The sequence below is a fragment of the Peromyscus leucopus genome, chromosome 3 (assembly GCF_004664715.2).
Source record: "Peromyscus leucopus breed LL Stock chromosome 3, UCI_PerLeu_2.1, whole genome shotgun sequence".
Taxonomy (NCBI): Eukaryota; Metazoa; Chordata; class Mammalia; order Rodentia; family Cricetidae; genus Peromyscus; species Peromyscus leucopus.
The window spans coordinates 49,425,425-49,445,698 of record NC_051065.1 but is presented as its reverse complement, the minus strand read 5'-3'; the positions used below and the strand labels follow the sequence as shown (position 1 = coordinate 49,445,698).

Below are 20,274 nucleotides of genomic sequence, written 5' to 3'. Positions count from 1 at the left end.
AAGTTACCCTTGCTTAGAAGGATGACTCCATACCCATGTACATGTAGGCTGTACTAATTGGATTCAGTGGGAACATGGGAAGGGAAGTTTTAGGAAATATGGGTGGGGTAGAAGGGAGAATTGGGGTTGGATGTGATCAAGATACATTGCTGTCGGAACCTGTCAATGAGTCAACTAGGATACCTGAGTAGGGAGGGCTGTGAAGACTAAAGAAAAAGAAAGGAGAAAGGACAGAGTTGGGAGGGCTGTCCATCATTACTAAAGCAGCAAGTTTATTTCTCAGCCTGCTTATATACAAACTAAAAGGCAGAAGCAGAACAATGTTGACATTCATACAGCATAGGCAAAAATTATCTTGTTTTTCAGAGCTGAGGACTGAACCCAGGGCCTTGTGCTTGCTCTACCACTGAGCTAAATCCCCAACCCCAGCAAAAATTATCTTAAGAAAACCATATCCCTATTCTGTCCTTGAATCAAACAAGCAGTTTCATAATCTCCCACAATGTACCTCTTATAAGCATCAGCCTAAAATTGCACATTTAGCTAAATAGCATGTTTTTCCCCATGGGCTTAATCAAAGCATTCTCATGACTGAAAAATTAAGGCGCAAACTAGCTCAAACTCTTGACCTGTATGTCAAGATGGACTCCAGATTCAAAATGGAGTCATTGTGGGCTCCCACACATTGCGTGCATGGATAAAATTGTCAAAGAATAAAAATGCCCTTTTTTTTGGGGGGGGGGTGTTTTGAGACAGGGTTTTTTTCTGTGTAGCTTTGCGCCTTTCCTGGAACTTGCTTTGGAGACCAGGCTGGCCTCGAACTCACAGAGATCCACCTGACTCTGCCTCCTGAGTGCTGGGATTAAAGGTGTGTGCCACCACCACCTGGCAAAAATACCCTTTAAGGAAAGATAAAAAATGTCAATTTTGAGTGTTAGGATTGGAATTAGTAAGGCAAAATCTTTAAGCAGTAGTGATATAAGTGAAATTCAGACCCATGTCTTGTTATTTCAAGGCTCTTGTCTGCTCTTTTCATTTCATATTAGGCTTTCTCTTATTCTTTTTTTTTTTTTTTTTTTAGTTTTTCAAGACAGGGTTTCTCTGTGTAGCTTTGTGCCTCTCCTGGGACTCACTTGGTAGTCCAGGCTGGCCTCGAACTCACAGAGATCCACCTGGCTTGGCTCTGCCTCCCGAGTGCTGGGATTAAAGGCGTGCGCCACCATCGCCCGGCTTGGCTTTCTCTTATCCTTAAGATGAGTTTTGAAGCAAGCATTGAATTTGGATGGCAAATCATTTTACAGATATAACAAAGGAAGGGACTGAAGGTTCAAAATTCAAGGGGCAAGATTTTTGTGCTTTTTGCTGTAGAAAATGGTATTTATCTAGCAGAGTGGTAGATGGGAAGCTGTGCATGGCAAGCCTGTAGTGCGTTGTCTGTGTTTTGTCTTGGTTTCACTTTGTCCTGCCCGTTGTCATCTACTTTCAGATGACTTGTTATGTTTGTACTTTACCTGAATTACTTAGTGTCTTTCATTCTTCCTTTGGAGATTTTTAGAACAGTGGAGGAAAAGATAGAAAGACAAGTAGAATTATTTTAAATTAATAAGCAGTGTGAAGATTAGCCAGGCAGTGGTGGCCCATGCCTTAATGCCAGCACTGAAGAGGCAGAAATAGGAGGATCTCTGTGAGTTTGAGGCCAGCCTGGTCTACAGAGCTGGTTCTAGAACAGCTAGTACTGGCTACAGAGAGACCCTGTCTGGGAAAAAACAAACAAACAAAAAAACAACTAAGATTGTAAGTGTGTGCTACCATCTGCTTTTACTTTTCTTCAGCACTGGGGTGTCTCCATTCTCCTTTTATAATTTGATTATTATATTACTTTTATTTATTTAGATTTATTTTATTATTGTGTGTATGAGTACTTTGCACCATATACATGCCTGATGCCCAGCAAGGTGGGCTTCTATGTGGGTACTGGAAATTGAATTTGTGCCCTTTGCAAAACAAGTGCTCTTAACCATTGAGCCAACCCTCCAGCCCATGTGTAGCCCAGGCTGGCCTCAAACTTGTCATCCTCCTGTCTCAGCCTCCTTCAGCAAATTCTACTAGCAAGCGTTGCAATAACCAGTGACTATTGTGTTTATTCTAGGTTGTGCTTCTCAACCCATCCTACTTGTGTTAATGTTAATTTTTTTAATCATTTTTTTTTTTTTTTTTTTTTTTGGTTTTTCGAGACAGGCTTTCTCTGTGTAGCTTTGCGCCTTTCCTGGAGCTCACTTGGTAGCCCAGGCTGGCCTCGAACTCACAGAGATCCGCCTGGCTCTGCCTCCCGAGTGCTGGGATTAAAGGCGTGCGCCAACAACGCCCGGCTTAATCATGTTTTTAAAACAGATTTTTTATCATGTCTTATTTCTCTCCAAGTAATCATGCATTCTTATTTCTCTACAGAGTAAAGTTGGCATTTTATTAATTTTTAGAATTATTCATGCTCTAGTAAGAGGTAACAAACCATTTTACCATTTCCCACAATCTTCTCCTAGAAGTCATTTGGTTCTAGTTGTATCATTCTCTGTTCTCCAAATAGGATATAATTTATTTTCCTTTCAAAACATATATTTGAACTATTGCCTGTTACTCTTTTTGCCTGTGTAAATTATCTTTACTTTTCCTGGAAACATACCTCATACATACTCATACTTGATAGAAATAACATTTTATGAGTTACTTTGGAAAATGAAGCACTAGAAACTTTATTCATCAACACTTAGTACTGAATAGTAAGATATTGAGCACCATTTAAGTAGTGGTCCATTACAGACCTCAGGAATATTAAGAGTGATCAAAACTGTCTCCATTGAATTTATCATCTCAGTTTGGTCAGTATACACAAGTAACTACATTGATAGCTTCAAAGTTCTTTCATAAACATCTTATTTAGTCCACATAAAATCTGGACATACTTGAGAAAAGAAAGAGAAATTAAATGAATTTTTTAGGATCTGGAACTTGATAATGGGGATTTTTTTTATTTGGAATTGGTTCATTGCCCAGTATATTTTTATATAATGTCCAAGTTTTTTCTCCATTTACAAGTTGTGTTTTGAGAAACAGCATTTTATTGTTTAAATTGTTTTGACGTATTGTTGACAGGTTTCCATATAGTTAGTTCCCTTATGTTTATAAAAACTATGTATAATATATTTTTAAATTTATTTTTTGAGACAGAGTCTCTTATGTAGTTTTGAATGCCCTGGAACTCACTATGTATAAACCAGGCTGACTCTGAACTCACAGGGATCTTTCTGCCTCTGGCTCCCCAGTGCTGGGATTAAAGATGGGTGCCACTATGCCAAGCTCATGTCTGTCTGTTTGTTCGTTTGTCCGTTTGTCCGTCGGTCCATCCATCGTTGAGATATATAGACACAGACATATACTTGGTTTTGAGATAGGATTTCTCTGTGCAGCCCTGGCTGTGTTGGAACTCAATCTGTAGACTAGGTTGGCCTTCAACTCACAGAGATTGCCTGCCTTTGCTTCCTGAGTGCTGGAATTAAAGGTGTGTTGCCACCACCACTTGGCATAATTTTATATTTTTACCCACTGATTACTAGTATATCAGTATCAATAATTTATTGTTTTATTTGTTTTTAGTTTTGGTGTGCAATATGACAGATCCTTACATATGTTTGTGTATATCTGTAATTATAATTGGATCTGTGTAGGTGAAGTTTTCCTGTCATGATTGCCTGCTCCCAAATAGCCAGCAGCTGCTTCCCAAATAACTGACTTGGAAAATTAATGTAAATTATAAATGCTCAGCCAATAGCTCAGGCTTGTTACTAACCACCCTACAACTTAACTCTTTTCTATTAATCTATGTGTCCTCCTGAGGTTCCTGCCCTTTTTTCTTTTCTTTTCTTTCTTTCTTTCTTTCTTTTTTTTTTTTTTTTGCCGTTGGAGCTGAGAACCGAACCCAGGGCCTTGCACTTGCTAGGCAAGCGCTCTACCACTGAGTTAAATCCCCAACCCTGGATTTTGTTTTTTGTTTTTTCGAGACTAGGTTTCTCTGTGTAGCTTTGCACCTTTCCTGGAACTCACTTGGTAGCCCAGGCTGGCCTTGAACTCAGAGAGATCCACCTGCCTCTGCCTCCCGAGTGCTGGGATTAAAGGTGGTTCCTGGCTTTTAACTATCCCATTTGTGTGTCTGTCTTGTGTCTCCTCTGACTCCGCCCTTCTTCCTCTTGCCAGCGTCCTTAGTTCCACAGCAGATTTGTTACTGTGTCTAGTTTGTATCAGTGGTATATATATTCATTAATATTACACTACTCTGAGTTTGAGGATAGCCAGGGCTACACAGAGAAACTTTTTTTCTAAACTTTCCAAAAAAAAAAAAAAAAAAACAAGAAAAACTACACCAAAGAGTTCAAATAAATCTCTTAGTAATGTGCCTACCACTCCACCCACTCTTTTCTGACCAGTTTTCACCCAGCCAGTGCTTGCTTGCCTTAAAGGTGTGTAGCCAGGCTGGCTTTGTACTACATGTCATCATGCCCATCATATTACTAGTTCAGTAGTGTATCTCTTAAATCACACATACATAAGGAAGATATTACATGTCTTTTTGCTAGCTCGCTTTCCCCACCTGTCAAGGATGTGTGAAATTTAAAATTTGTGTTGGGAGTGTATTTTTTCTGAAGCATTTGCTACAGGAGTGTTTTGTTTTGATTTTTTTTCAAGATGGTTTCTCTGCATAGCCTTGGCTCTCCTGGAACCCTAGAGCCAGACTGGCCTGGAACTCAGAGATCCACCTGCCTCTGCCTCCCAAATGCTTCAATTACATGTGTGTGCCACCACACCTAGCAAGAGTGTAATTTTTAGAGATGGTATCAGCCTGTAGCCTGGGCTGACCTCCTTTATCTTCCCGTCTCAGTCTCCTTAATGCTGGCTTTATAGGGTTGGATCACTAGGCCCATTGGAAGGAACATGGGTTTTGATTTTTTTTTTTTTTTTTTTTTTGGTTTTCCGAGACAGGGTTTCTCTGTGTAGCTTTGCGCCTTTCCTGGAGCTCACTTGGTAGCCCAGGCTGGCCTCGAACTCACAGAGATCCGCCTGGCTCTGCCTCCCGAGTGCTGGGATTAAAGGCGTGCGCCACCACCGCCCGGCTGATTTTTTTTTTTATTTACTATTCCTAAATTTTATTTTATGTATATGGGTGTTTTGCCTATATGCCTTTGTGATTGGTGCTCTTGGAAGCCAGCAGAGGGTATTGGTATCCCCTGGAACTGGAGTAATATACAGACTGTTGTAAGCTACCATGTGGGTCCTGGGAAATAAATGAACCTGGGTCCTGAAAGAGCTACCAGTTCTCTTAACCTCCCAGCCACCTCTCTAGTCCCAGATCATGGATTTTAATGGTTACATGTTCTGTCAACTCCTGTAGAGAGGCACTTAAAATTTTGTTTGTTTTATTTTTCAAGACAGGGTTTCTCTGTGTAGACCTGGCTGTCCTGGAACTCATAGACCAGGCTGGCCTTGAACTCAGATCTGCCTGCCTCCGCCTCCCAGGTGCTGGGATTAAAGGCATGAGCCACCACCACCCACCAGAGAGGATCTTAAAATATTTCAGTTTTTTTTATTATTATTTGTTTTATTTATTTATTTTATTTTATTTTACAATACCATTCAGTTCTACATATCAGCCACTGGTTCCCCTATTCTCCCCCCTCCTACCCCCTCCCCTTACCCCCATTCCCACCTCCTCCAGGGCAAAGCCTCCCCCCGAGGACTGCGATCAATATTTCAGTTTTTTAAACAAGAAAATGACATTGTTAAAACTTATGTCCATGTACTTTTATGCATGTTTCATTTCTTAAGTTCTTGGAATTGCTTAATTTAAACCAAGTTTATTTAATAGTCATGATTTGGGCAACATGGGTAGTGTAAAACACGGTCTATAGAGAGAAAAACAGAAATAGACCATTTTTAGGAAGCTTATAGATTCCATTTCAAACGATAACATTTTTCTCAGAAACTAAGAAATTAAAATCACTTAACAGAATCTACTTTGTTAAACAAAAATCTGTAGAATGTTGCAGAATTTTAAAGAGGCCTTATTAGGATCAGACATTTGGTTGAACTTCTTGGAGAAATGAATTTGAAATGGAGAAAATGTAGAGCTGAATTTTTGCCACTTAGAACCTAAATGTCTGTTAATTACAATACCTAGAATAAACTTGTGGAAAATTTAAGGAAGAAGTAAATTATTCGTTATTTTTTAAAAGAAACTCTTCCTTATAATAGTCATTTGAAAGCAGTAAACCAAACCTTTTATTTTGTTTCATTAACTTTATAAAGAGAAGTACCAACAGCAGCAGCCAATGTTAGATCACTTGATATTGGAAGCAGTAGTGCTCCCTTAAGTGTGGTCTCAGGATGGATTTTAAGAGGAACAGAGGCTCTGGAGAATTGTTTCATATTCCTTGTGTTTCTATTGAGGTTTCCTCTGTAGTGGCTTCTTACTAGTTAGGAGACTAGAATCATGAAAATTGTTAATGTATGATTTCCCTTGGATTGACTTTTACAATGTCAGGTAGTTGGGAGTTTCCTTTTGGGCTTGTTTGATTTTTTTCATGCCATGCCTGATATCATGTCAAAGCAGATATTTAGTCATGGTTTTATGGGGAGAGAAAACAGATGACTGGTTTCTAGAATTCAGAGAAACTGTCTTATAATACCTGTTGTTCTGCTAAGTCCCTGGAGAGATGAGGTTGACACTGATGATACTGGGTTGGGGTATACCTCATTAAGACTAGTTTTAGTTGCCTTGGGTTTTTGTTGTTGTTTTGGTGTTATATTTGTTTTAGACTGAGTACTAAACTCAGGGCCTTGCATTTGTTAAGTAAATGCTGTACCACTGAGCTAAATCCCCAATTCCAGAAGGCTGGCTTTAAACCAAACCCTGGTCTGGCAAAGATGGCTATCAGTAAAAGCACTTGCTGTGCAAGTTTGGCAGCTAGAGTCCCATCCTCAGGACTCTGTGAATGTAGAGGGAGGGAACAGACTACTCATGGTTGTTCTTTGGCCTCCATGGGCATCCTGTGACACCCCTTTACCGCACACTGTGCACACACAAACTAATGTTTAAAAATTTACTTTAGAGCAAATCCTGACCTAAGAAGCACATTTTGATTGAGACCATGTATTTTAAGACTGAAACATGCAGAGAAGCCAGATAAAGAGGCAACCAGAAGAGAAAAATCAAGATGTAAAGTTAATTATCAAATAAAGAACTTCTCATTAAAAACAAAAATAGAGGCCGGGCGGTGGTGGCGCACGCCTTTAATCCCAGCACTCGGGAGGCAGAGCCAGGCGGATCTCTGTGAGTTCGAGGCCAGCCTGGGCTACCAAGTGAGCTCCAGGAAAGGCGCAAAGCTACACAGAGAAACCCTGTCTCGAAAAACAAAACAAAAACAAAAACAAAAAAAAGATTAGTTAAAATTGAGGTTCTACAGTGCAGTTTTAAAATTAGTTGTAGATCACTTAGATTTACTGTCATGCCATACTGTAAAACATGCATCCTCATTGATTGATTGATTGATTTTAAGGGTATGTGTATATCAGGTTTGTATGTCAGGTTTATGCAGGTGCCTGTGGAGGTGTCATATCCTTTGGAGCTAGAATTATAGGCTGCTGTGAGCTGTCTGACATGGATGCTAGGAACTGAACTGGGAAAAGGAGCGAGTGTTCTAAACAGCTGAGCCATTTTTCTAGCCTTTTAGCTTAATTTTTTGAGGCAGTTTTTTTTTTTTTTTTTTTTAATGTAGTTTAAGAAACCTTGAACTTGATCATCCTGCCTCAGCTTCCAAGTCCTAGGATTACAAGCATCCTCTGTGTGGCTCTTTTTGAGACAGTCTCTTCTGTGTAGCCCTGGAACTCACTATGTAGGTCAGGTTCAAATGCACAAAGATCTACTTGCCTCTGCCTCCCAAGCCCTGGGGTTAAAGGCCTGTTCCACCACACCTGGCCCATGACACTTTCTTTTGACTAGTTTTAAAATTTCTCTAGTTCTCTGTTCATACATAATTATTTGTTTTTGTAAATATACTGTGTGACTTCATATTTATTTAAATTTTACCCACTCTATATATAGCCTTTTAAATCTTTTTAAAAAATCCTTCAAAGCCTTGATCTGCTAAATGTACTGTCTTTAGTTTGGGATATTATACAAAATGATTGTTCATGACTTTGTTTCATACATATAGAGGTTATTGGCAAAAATAAAAAGCATGATTGGCTGAGTCATTTTAGATTCTGTATATAAAACTAAGACTGGTGGTCAGACTGGTGCAGTAGATACTGTAACACTGTCCCTTTAGAAACTTCCTATGACTGAGTAATATTAGCTGTTTTATATGGGATTTTGTTTTGTTAGCTGTTTTTTTTTTTTGCTTTTGGTGGTAGTGTGCGTCAAACACTGACTGATTACTGGCCTCAAACTTGCAATCTTCCTATCTCAGCATTTCAAATTGGAAATGCAGGAATTTGCATAGGAAATTGCAGGAATGTCCCACTATGTGCGATGTAATAGTACTACAATTTTGTCCCCTCATCCCCTCTTTCCTTCCTCCTCCCCTTCCCTTATTTTTTCTGTCTATCTACTTAATTGAACATTTGTTTGTGATGAGATCATCCAGCTTGAGACTTTTATTTTTAAGTTTCATTTTTATTTGATGAATAGTTGGTCTGCATGTTTGTCTGCATGCCTGGTGCCCAAGAAGCCAGAAAAGGATGTCAAATCCCCTGGAACTGCAGTTGCAGATGATTGTTAGCTGCCATGTAGGTGCTGGAAATGGAATGCAAGTCCTGTTGAAGAGCAGCTGGCGTTCTCACTCCCACTGTGCCATCTCTCCAGCCCCACCCTGAGACTTTTTGGGGAGGGGGCCGTCGCTTTTCCAGACAAGGGTTTCTTTGTGTAGCTTTGGAGCTTGTCCTGGAACTTGCTCTGTAGACCAGAACTCACAGAGTTCCGCCTGCGTCTGCCTCCCGAGTGCTGGGATCAAAAGTATGCGCCACTACCACCCATCTAACCCTGAGACTCTTGAGATACTAGGATTACAAGTACTTGCTGCCATACCCAGCATTGCTTCTCATTCTTTAGGTCCAGTTTAAATGCATTCTCATTTAGAAACATTTTTCTGGGCTGGCGAGATGGCTCATTTCAATTTGAGTTCAATCCCCAGGATTGATGGAAGGACGGAACTATTTCCCACATGTTATTCTCTACCCTCCACATATATGCACCATGTCAAGTTGTCTTCTTCTGGCTATCTCGTTCCAAAAAACCTCCCATGTAGTGTATTAGTAGTATTACTAATTTATTAAAACTTGTAGTTGTTTTTCATAGCCTTTTTTTGCGGGGTGTGGTGGGGTTGTTTTTTTTCTGCAAGATGGTCTCATGTATGAGCTCAGGCTGATCTTGAACTTGCTATGTACGTGTGTCTGGTGGCCTTGAACTTCTAATCCTCCTGCCTCTATCTACAGATTCCTTGTATTACAGGTCTGTACCACTACATCCAGTTTGTGGAGAGCTAAGGGATTGAACCCGGGACTTTGTACACACCCGATAAACACTCAGCAACCAAATTAACTCCTCAGCCCTAATTGTCTGATTTATATTTTGAAGGTCCATTAAATGAAGAAGTGTACTATATATGACTTAACACATATTCTGAAGAGAACTGTTATATTGATGAATTTTTATTATGTATATTTTCAGTGTAATGTCTTCTTTTCTTTCCTAGAGAATGGATCTTGGAGAATGCCTGAAAGTCCATGACCTGGCTTTAAGAGCAGATTATGAAATTGCATCCAAAGAACAGGACTTTTTCTTTGAACTTGATGTATGTGATTTTTGCTTTCATGTTACATTGTAGGAAAAATATTTTGAACATGAATTAATGTCTCTTAGGAAGAAAGACTTAGGAAGGTATCTTTGTGATTCTATGATGATTAATATGTGGATGAGATAATACACATTCCTCTCAGTGTGTAATACTAAGTATTAAAAGCTATGGCCTTAAACTTAGTAGACAAACACTTTACTACCGACCTAGCCCTGACTCCCAATTTTCAATATATAAGAAATTGAATATTAATGAAAATGAATAAGAGGTTTGTTTTTGTTTTATTAAACAAAAAAATCATATTTTTGCCGGGCGTTGGTGGCGCACGCCTTTAATCCCAGCACTCGGGAGGCAGAGCCAGGCGGATCTCTGTGAGTTCGAGGCCAGCCTGGGCTACCAAGTGAGCTCCAGGAAAGGCGCAAAGCTACACAGAGAAACCCTGTCTCGAAAAACCAAAAAAAAAAAATCATATTTTTGAGACAGGGTCTCTTACTTAGCTCTGGATGTTCTGGAACTCCAGACAGGCCTGAGATCTAACTTGCTTCTGCCTTCCAAGTGCTACTCACCTAGGTAAAAAAGATTCTGTTGAAAAAAAAAATCAGCTTATTTTTCCCAAGAGAAGTAAAAGTGATTAAGAAAATAGCAGTTTCAGGGCTGGAGAGATGGCTCAGAGGTTAAGAGCAGTGACTGCTCTTCCAGAGGTCCTGCGTTCAATCCCCAGCAACCACATGGTGGCTTGCAACCATCTGTAACGAGATCTGGTGCCCTCTTCTGGCCTTCAGGTATACATGCTGTATACATAATAAATAAATAAATCTTTAAAAAAAGAAAAGAAAATAGCAGTTTCAACAAATGTAAGCTACCCATTTTTGTTGTATTTAAAGTCTTTGTAAAGAAGTAATTCTTGAATTTTTCCATTAATAGATACTTCTGTATTAATAGATCACTAGCTAGATCTCTCTAGTTCAGGATGAAATACAGGGCCTTATTCTTAGTAGGAAAGCACTGTATATTGCGAGGCTACCCCTGCAGCCTCAGGTCCATGTTTTTAATGTAAAATAGTAAAAGAAATAGAAAATACTGTTTAGGTATCAGAGTTACAAATGTGATTTAATATTGTCCTTTATATAGAAGCATTTCTTCCTTAAAAATAGAGAAACTTGAGACTGAAGAGATGGCTCAGTGGTTAAGAGCACTTGTTTTTGCAGAGAACCCAAGTACAACTCCCATCACTCACATTTTTGCTCACAAAGCATAATTCCAGTTCTGGAGGTACTATGCCCCCTGTCTGATGTTTGCAGGCACATTGCATACACATGGTACATATAAATACATATGCAGGCAAAGCATTCATATGAAATAAATAGCTTAAAAAATAGATATAAATTAAATTATACAAAATGTTTTAAAGAATACACCATCTTTCAAACTTTGCATTTTTATGAAATAGATGTACATAAGACAATGATCAATAAAAGTCTAATGGTGCTCTTTATCAGTGAAATTAGGTAATTTTATTTAGTTGAAGATAGCAGTATATAGGCCCTTCTGATTCTCTTGAACATCCAAGAACTTTTGCTTATGGAAATGAAAATTATGTATAAAAATACTTTAATACTGTCTGGCCATAAGGTACAGTAGAACTGTTGAACATTGTGGTTGGATATTGAGGTTATTTTCAGTCTTTCTGCATTATTGGTGAAAAGTAGCTGAGCCAAGAGGTAATTTTTACAGATAATGCTTAATTGCTCTTTTTGAAAGTTTTACTATTTCTAAGCAACACATTGGACTTTCCTACTGTGGGCTACATGGTGTTATCAAGACATTTTTAGTCGCTGTTGATAAACTAAATGTAGAATATGAAGGGAGTTTCAATTTGCATTTTTTATGGGTGAAGTGAGTGTGAATGCTCTGAATGTATTTAAGATCATGTATAATGGCAGCTGTTCTGAGTTGACTAAACTTGAGTGTTACCAGTTTTCTAGTTGACTTATATTAACTTTTTTTTAAAAAAGATTTATTTATTTATTATGTAATGTTCTGCTAGCATGTATGCCTGTATGCCAGAAGAGTGTATCAGATCTCATTGCAGATGGTTGTGAGCCACCATGTGGTTGCTGGGAATTGAACTCAGGACCTCTGGAAGAGCAGTCAGTGCTCTAAACCTCTGAGCTCTGTCTAGCCCCTATATTAACTTATTAAAAATTATGAAAATTGGTCCTTTCCCTCAAGTATGCTTATAAATAATACTTTTCTATTTTATTTTTCTTCAGGTGACTTTTGCCTTTAGATAGTATTTTTAGTTATACTCTCTAATCAGTGTTTATAATACCTATTTTAAGTTTTCAAGATCTTTTCTATTTTGACCTGAAAATAGTTCTCATCTATGGTTTCTTCTCCTATTCGTTTTTAATTTTTGATTTATTTTATATGTTTGAATAGAGTGTGTGTGTGTGTGTGTGTGTGTGTGTGTGTGTGTGTGTGTGTGTGAAAGAGAGAGAGAGAGAGAGAGAGAGAGAGAGAGAGAATATGAGAATTTACAAGGCACATACCTGGTATCCATGGAGGCCAGAAAACAGCATCATAATCTAGCATTGCTGTTACAGATAGTTGTGAGCCACGTGTGGATACTAGGAACCAAGGTTTCTCTGTGTAGTACTGGTGGTCTTACAACTCGCTCTGTAGACCAGGCTGGCCTCCTAGAGATCTGCCTGCCTCTGCCTCCCTACTGATGGGATTAAAGGCATGCGCCACCCCCGCTCTATGATAACATTTTTAAGAATGAAAATTTTTAAAATTATTGTTTTGAAGTTTTTAAAGATTCTTTCCTCTGGACTTCTTTTAATTATTTTTTTTATAATTACTTGAAAACCAGACCCTCACACATGCTAGGCAAGTGTTCTGTCACTAACAATTCCTCAGCTTTGTGTTTTTCTTGTTTTAGGGGTGAGCTGCAGGGAGGAGTACAGCAGATTGAACCCGGTGCTTCCTACATAGTAGGAAAGCACTTCTGTACTTAGGGCTTCATCCCCTAACCCAGAATATAGTGTTTAGTGAAGACATTTCTGGATACATTGACTTTGTGTCAGTAATTGTTTTATATTAAATTTTCCAGGCCATGGATCATCTGCAGTCATTCATTGCAGATTGTGATCGAAGAACAGAAGTGTCTAAGAAAAGATTAGCAGAAACTCAAGAAGAGATAAGTGCTGAAGTGGCAGCAAAGGTAAGAATTTTAGTCATTTCATTAGTTCAAAACGTAAGTTTTTTGTTTTATTTTGTTTTTGTTGTTACTGTTTGAGATAGGGTCTGTCTTTGTAGCCTTGGCAGTTCTGGAGCTCACTCTGTAGACTAGACTAGCTTTGAACTCACAGAGACCTGCCTACTTCGGCCTCTTGCCTCATGAGTGCTAGGACTATAAAGTATGTTTGTAATCCATTTTAATCACTCCAATTCCCCCCCCCCCCTTTTTGGTGTTTTTGAGTCATGGTCTCACTGTGTAGCCTCTTGCTGGCTTAGAACTTACTGTATAGGGCCAGGCTGGTCTTGAATTCACAGAAATTTACTTGCTTCTGCCTCTGAGTGCTAGGATTAATAATAATAAAAAGCATATGCCACCATGCCTGGCTCATTCCAGCTTTTTTATTTTTCAATAATTAGATTGTAAATGTAAGTAGAGAATTCTATGGATTATTTTTTACCTACTCAAATGTTAAAAACTAATATAACAAAGTAATGTTGATAATTATATTTTATTCAGAATTTGCCAGTCATGCATGCATTCGTTTGCATATAATAAATATATGCATAGCACCTTTATTTAGTTTTTGGAGACAGGATTTCTCTGTATAGTCCCAGCTGTCCTAGAACTAGCTCTGTACACCAGGCTATCCTTGAACTCACAGATAACCCCTGCCTTTGCCTCCCAAGTGTTTGGATTAAAGGCATGTGCTACCACTGCTTGTCTTTTTTTCCCCCCTTTTAAAGACTTATTTTTATGTGTGTGAGTGTTTATTGCTTTTGGTTATGTGTGTACAACATGTGCATATCTGGTACTCATGTCATTCTAAGTGAGTGAATTAGAACCCCTGAAACTGGAGTTACAGTTGTGGACCCCCTGATAGGGATGCTAGGTACTGAATCTGGGTCCTGTATAAGTGTAGCAAGTGCTCTTAACCACTGAACTATCTCTTCGGTCCCTGATTCTTTTGCTTTTAACATACATAAGCTTGCACAGCTACCACTATAGTTTAAGGTACTGAAGTAGCAATGAAAATACTTTTACATTTGGGAGTCACCACAATATGAGGAACTGTATTAAAGGGTGACAGGCAGCATTAGGAGGGTTGAGAACCACTGATATAAGGGATCATGTATCTCATACTTAAGCCATCGACAAGTGATTAGGTTCTGTAGACCTGTATTGGTTGTGCCCTATTACATTGGTCATCCATCACTGCAGAAGAAGTAAGCTAATGACCTCAAATTCAGTGACTCATGTCACTGCATGTAATAGATCAGGTAGATTGCACAGTACTCTTGTGTCAGCAGGGATGTCCTGGCACATGTTTTATAGTCAGCTGGAGACTACTGAGCCATTCTTTGAGGGCTAGGCTAGTCATGTTTTTTTTCTTTTCTTTTTTTTTTTAAATGGGTTACTGAGGCTTTTATTTTGCATATAGAACTGCTGCTACCACCTTAGAGCCATTCCTTGAGGGCTAGGCTAATAATGTTTTTAGTGGTTGAAGAGAGACAGAAGCGTCATACACAGTTATGCAATGTTTTTCAATCTGTTTATTAGGACATGCTTCTCCTCCATTGCCATAATCAAAGGAAATGTGTGCATAAGTTTAGAATCAAAGTACAATTTTGAGGGGGCAGATGCAGGAAGATTGATCTTTGGCTATTAATACAATCTTTCAGTGATAATTTAAAGAAAACATTTATGAAAGAATAGTCATAAAAGAGTTAGAACCCTTGAGAAAAGGAATGTCTTGCATTGGGGACACTTTAAGAAGTAAATATTATTGGAATACTACTTTGTTAAGATTTTATGTTTCTATTAAGTTAAACTTTCATTTCTGAGTGTGGTGATGTATACTTGTACTTGGGCACAAGAAGGAGGATTAGGAATGGAGTCCAGCCTAGACTGTATCGAGACTTGTCGTGCTTCATAAATCGATCTTCATTGGGACTTTTATGAGTTTCTGAAATACATTGTTATGCTCCTTTTGATTTTTTTTTAATATGTATATGCATGTTTTGCCTGCATGTATGTCTGTGCACTATACACGGGCCTGGTACCTGTGGAGGCCAGAATAGGGCATTGGATTTCCTGGAACTGGTGTTACAGATGGTTGTTAACTACAATGTGGGTGGTGGGAATTGAATCCAGGTTCTCTAGAAGAGCAGCTAGTGGTCTTAACTGCTGAGTCATCTTTTTAGCTTTTCATTCATGATCTTCTCTTTTGTTTTCCTAGGCAGAACGTGTTCATGAGTTAAATGAAGAAATAGGTAAATTGTTGGCCAAAGTGGAACAACTAGGAGCTGAAGGAAATGTGGAAGAATCTCAAAAAGTAATGGATGAAGTAGAGAAAGCACGGGCAAAGAAAAGAGAAGCAGAGGTAAAATTCCCTTTCCTTTTTTTTTTTGTTCTGTTTTGAGACACAACTGTCTTGGAAAGAGATAAGTTCTTTCTTTTTTTGTTTTTGTTTTTGTTTTGTTTTGTTTTGTTTTGTTTTTGGAGACAGGGTTTCTCTGTGTAGTTTTGGTTCCAGTCCAGGAACTCACTCTGTAGACCAGGCTGGCCTCAAACTCACAGAGATCCACTTGGCTCCCTAGTGCTGAGATTAATGGCATGCACCACTGTCACCCAACAAGAGATAAGTTCTTAATAGTGGTAAATATATATTTAACTGGAAATTATTCAAAATTTTATTAAAGAAAATTTAAATCAATTTAGGAATATTTAAGTACTAGCTGTTATAATGTTGGGTTCTGTTGTAAAGTGGTTTTAGAAAATTGGTGTCATAACTATATTGAAATTTATAACTCATAAATGTCATTAAACCAATTACCCACTGTGGGGCGGGTGGTTTTTTGGTCTTTTTAATGGGTTTTGGGTCTGGGTGCATGCATATATAGTATATTTTTCTTAGAGAACTTTTTTTTTTTTTTTTTTTTTTTTTTGGTTTTTCGAGACAGGGTTTCTCTGTGTAGCTTTGCGCCTTTCCTGGAGCTCACTTGGTAGCCCAGGCTGGCCTCGAACTCACAGAGATCCGCCTGCCTCTGCCTCCCGAGTGCTGGGATTAAAGGCTTGCGCCACCAACGCCCGGCTTCTTAGAGAACTTTTAAGGACATTTGTGTGATCATTGTTTTTCTCACTTTTGTTTAGGAAGTTTATCGAAATTCTATGCCAGCTTCCAGTTTCCAGCAGCAGAAACTTCGAGTCTGTGAAGTCTGTTCTGCATATTTAGGTCTTCATGATAATGACAGGCGACTTGCTGATCATTTTGGGGGTAAACTGCACCTGGGATTTATTGAAATAAGAGAGAAACTTGAAGAATTAAAGGTACATTGTGTAAATTAATATCGCTCACTCTATTTACCCTATCAGTTTTCTTTTGATTTCATTGACAAGGTCTTGCTGTGTAGTTCTGGTTGGTCTTGAACTACTGAAACTTCTTGTCTATACTGCCTACTACTGTAATTACAGTTAGTTTTTGAATAGTAGTGTTTATTCTGATTCAACAGTATTGAGACTCTGTTTAAAAGGTATTATAATGGTGAGAAACAGAGGGAAGATCATTTAGATGCAATTTTTTTATGATTTATTATGTATACAGTTGTTATGTTTGCTTGCATTCCAGAAGAAGGCATCAGACCTTTTATTTTTTTGGTTTTCTCCAGACAGGGTTCCTTTGTAAAGCTTTGGAGCCTGTCCTGGAACTCACTCTGTAGACCAGGCTGGCCTCGAACTCAGAGAGATCCGCCTGCCTCTGCCTCCTGAGGGCTGGGACTAAAGCCATGTGCCACTACTGCCCGGCTTGGCATCAGATCTTTTTATAGGTGGTTGTGAGCCATCATGTAGTTGTTGGGAATTGAACTCTGAACCTTTGGAGGAGTAGTCAGTGCTCTTAACCTCTGAACCATTTCTCTATCCTTTAGATGTGATTTTTTTTTTTTTTTTTAATGTCAGTAAGGAATGTTGTGGGTGGGGCTGGAGCTCAGCATGCTTGGAAAAAAACAAGTAATGGTGAAACGTGAAGTTTTACATGTTTTCCACAATTATGGAAAGCCATCTTGGAAGTCTAATAATTGTACCTGACAAAATTTTAAGTTATGTTAATTGTATTATATGGGAAAACATATAGTTTAAGGTAAAGATACTTAAAGATTTGCCCAATAAATTTACAACTGATTTTTAAATTATTATTATTTTACAGAGAGTTGTAGCTGAGAAGCAGGAGAAAAGAAACCAGGAACGCCTGAAACGAAGAGAAGAGAGGGAGAGAGAAGAACGGGAGAAACTGAGGAGGTATGAATGGCATCAGAAATAATGCATGTTTTTGAAGCTCAATCTCCAGCCTGAAGGAAATATGACTTGAAGATGCTATTAAAGTGGTTCTGGGCATAGGAATTTTGAAATTTTTGCCTTTAAAGAATGTTACAATGCAAGCCGGGCATGGTGGCAGTCAGACCAGGGACCCACAAGGTAGAAGACAAAAACCAGTTCCCAAAAGTTGTCCTCTGACCTCTAATAGCATGTCATGTCATACTGTGGCACATGGGGGCACACAAAATAAATTAAAATGTAATAGTTAAAAAAAAAAAAACAAGTAGAGACATTAAGTGGCATGAAGATAGAAAGAATGAGACGGTCAAACACATTTTAGAAAAATGCCAATCAAAAGATTAGTAGGGCTTGGCTGTGGTGATGCATGCTTTTAATCCCAGTGTACTTGGGAGGCAGATGCAGGTGATCTCTGAGTTTGAGGCCAGCCTAGTCTACATAGTGAGTTCTAGGACAGCCAATGCTACACAGAGAAACACTGTCTTGGAAAACAAAAACAAGCAAACAAAAAATTACCATGCAAGACCATTTTAATAGAAATAATACAAATTCAATAGCTTGTATTTATCTAAAATGCTTTAAACCAGAAATGTTTCAAAATTTGAAGTTTCTGAATTGGAGAGTCTGTGAGTAAATAAGCATTACTTGTTTAGCATCTCTAATTTAAAATATGAAGATCCAGAAATCCTAGTTTTTGTCTATCATGTCTGAATTTTACATTTTCATGCTGGAGATGTTCGACCTTTAACAGCTCTTAGCCATTCAACTGAGCTGATGTGATTTCTTTCAAGATTGTGGGAAAGCAAAGAAGGGCTGTCTTGTGTCTTTTAAAGTTGAATGAGTTACAGTAAACCTCTTGCTACCCATTGATTTTTTTTTTTTTTTTCTTATACTAGGTTAGATTTTGATTTGTACCTTTTTGCACAGAACTGTGGCCTTTTCTCTCTTTTTGGTGGTAGTCTTAGGCCTTGAGCCCAGGGCTTAGTGCATGCAAGCACTCTAACATGGCACCTTTTATACGTTTTGAGGAAAGATTTGAGAGTTTTTGTGTTTATATTAAGCTATTACTATCTTCTCAATTGTAGAAGTCATAAATTATTTTATTTTGTTTTGGTTTTTGATCTTTGTATTGTTTTTCACGACAGGGTTTCTCTGTGTAGTTCTGACTATCCTGTGTACCCAGACTGGCCTCTGCCTCCCCTGAGCCACCCTTCCCAGAAGAGCCATAAATTATAAAAATTCATTAACTTATATAGCAAGTCTGCTTGTATTAACTGGTAAATTTAGTGTTTTCATATTTGGAGTGTTTAAACATCCTCCTAAGTCGTTGGTACCCATTGGCAACATGTTCAGAACTTTAAGCACTTTATAATAGACAGCCATGCCACAATAGCATTCTCCTGATTGCTTTATGTCTTTGGAATTTAAGTACCTTCTCTCTGAGATACTGTAAGTCCCTAAGATAATTAATTATTGATCATGGTAACTCAGAAGCTCTGAGCATATTATTCTCAGTTTAGGTGAACTTTATTTTGTGTTAGATAGCTGTGTGTGCATGCGTGCACTTGCTCATACACATGGCAGGCACACGTGTCACACTGCACAAGTGGAGGTCAGGACTTTCACTATGGGAGCTGAACTCAGGCCACCAGGCTTTTTACTGAGCCATTTCATGGGCTTTTAGGACAAAACAGTACAATGCTGTGTCATCTGTCTTGAGAAATTCTTTGTCTCTTTCTTTCTCTACTTTTCTTTTTTTTTTTGGTTTTTCGAGACAGGGTTTCTCTGTGTAGCTTTGCGCCTTTCCTGGAACTCACTTGGTAGCCCAGGCTGGCCTCGAACTCACAGAGATCCGCCTGGCTCTGCCTCCCGAGTGCTGGGATTAAAGGCATGCGCCACCACCGCCCGGCTCTTTCTCTACTTTTCTTAACTGTCTCACCCCCTTCACCATTTCTCCCTGTGTTTTCCATTTAACAAGTTTTATTTCAGGACTTAACCTCTTTATTTTTAGTGTATGAGGTTATGTGCTCCCCGCCAAGTTTTTTTCTGTTTGTGGGGGGTGGCGGTGTCAGTACCTCCCGTGTGTGTGTGTGTGTGTGTGTGTGTGTGTGTGTGTGTGTGTGTGTGTGTAAGTCAGAGGAAGTTTTCTGGAATTGGTTCTTGTCTTTCACCTTATTGACAAAAGTCTCTTGTTGCTTTATTATTATTATTATTATTATTAATTATTATTATTGAGACAAGGTCTCTGTGTATCCCTAGCTGTTTGGACCTCTATAGGACAGACTGGTCTTGAACTCAAAGAGAGCCGCTTGCCTCTTTAAAGTGTACAATACCACCATATCTAGCTTATTTGGTTGTTAAACCTAGGTCTTGTTGTGTAACCCAGGCCAACTGCCTGAGTGCAGAGATTTTAAGCAGTCTGTCACTATGCTTAGTCCTAGGCTGTCTTTTCTAAGGATATTGTTCAATATTGCATTATTTAGAATAGTGTAGATAAGCATTTTATATAGTGTTGGAATTATCAATTTAAGATTGAACTGACATAGTCAAACGATCTCATTTTTTGTTTTTTATTTTTATTTTTGTTTTGTTTTTTTTGAGACAGTGTTTCTCTGTGTAGTCCTGGCTGTCCTACAACTTGCTCTGTAGACCAGGCTGGCCTCAAATTCATAGAGATCCACCAGCCTCTGCCTCCCAAGTACCACCACCACCACCTGGCTACCTCATATTTTTTTTTTTTTTTTTTTTTGGGGGGTTATACGACTGTAATATTTGTAGATGGTGAGAAAGTCCATCACC

At 38.6% G+C, this 20,274-nt stretch overlaps 1 protein-coding gene across 20 annotated transcripts in view; it reads left to right on the top strand.

The window, feature by feature from the left end:
- Nucleotides 1-20,274, top strand: part of LOC114706825 (putative RNA-binding protein Luc7-like 2) — a 62,922-nt gene that overhangs the window by 27,552 nt on the left and 15,096 nt on the right. For all 20 annotated transcript variants that reach the window (XM_028889324.2, XM_028889320.2, XM_028889328.2 and 17 more), the window contains 5 exons: nt 9,801-9,899; nt 13,018-13,128; nt 15,383-15,526; nt 16,297-16,473; nt 17,348-17,439. In XM_028889324.2, the coding sequence (XP_028745157.1) occupies nt 9,801-9,899; nt 13,018-13,128; nt 15,383-15,526; nt 16,297-16,473; nt 17,348-17,439 (623 nt within the window). The remainder of the gene's footprint in view (nt 1-9,800; nt 9,900-13,017; nt 13,129-15,382; nt 15,527-16,296; nt 16,474-17,347; nt 17,440-20,274) is intronic.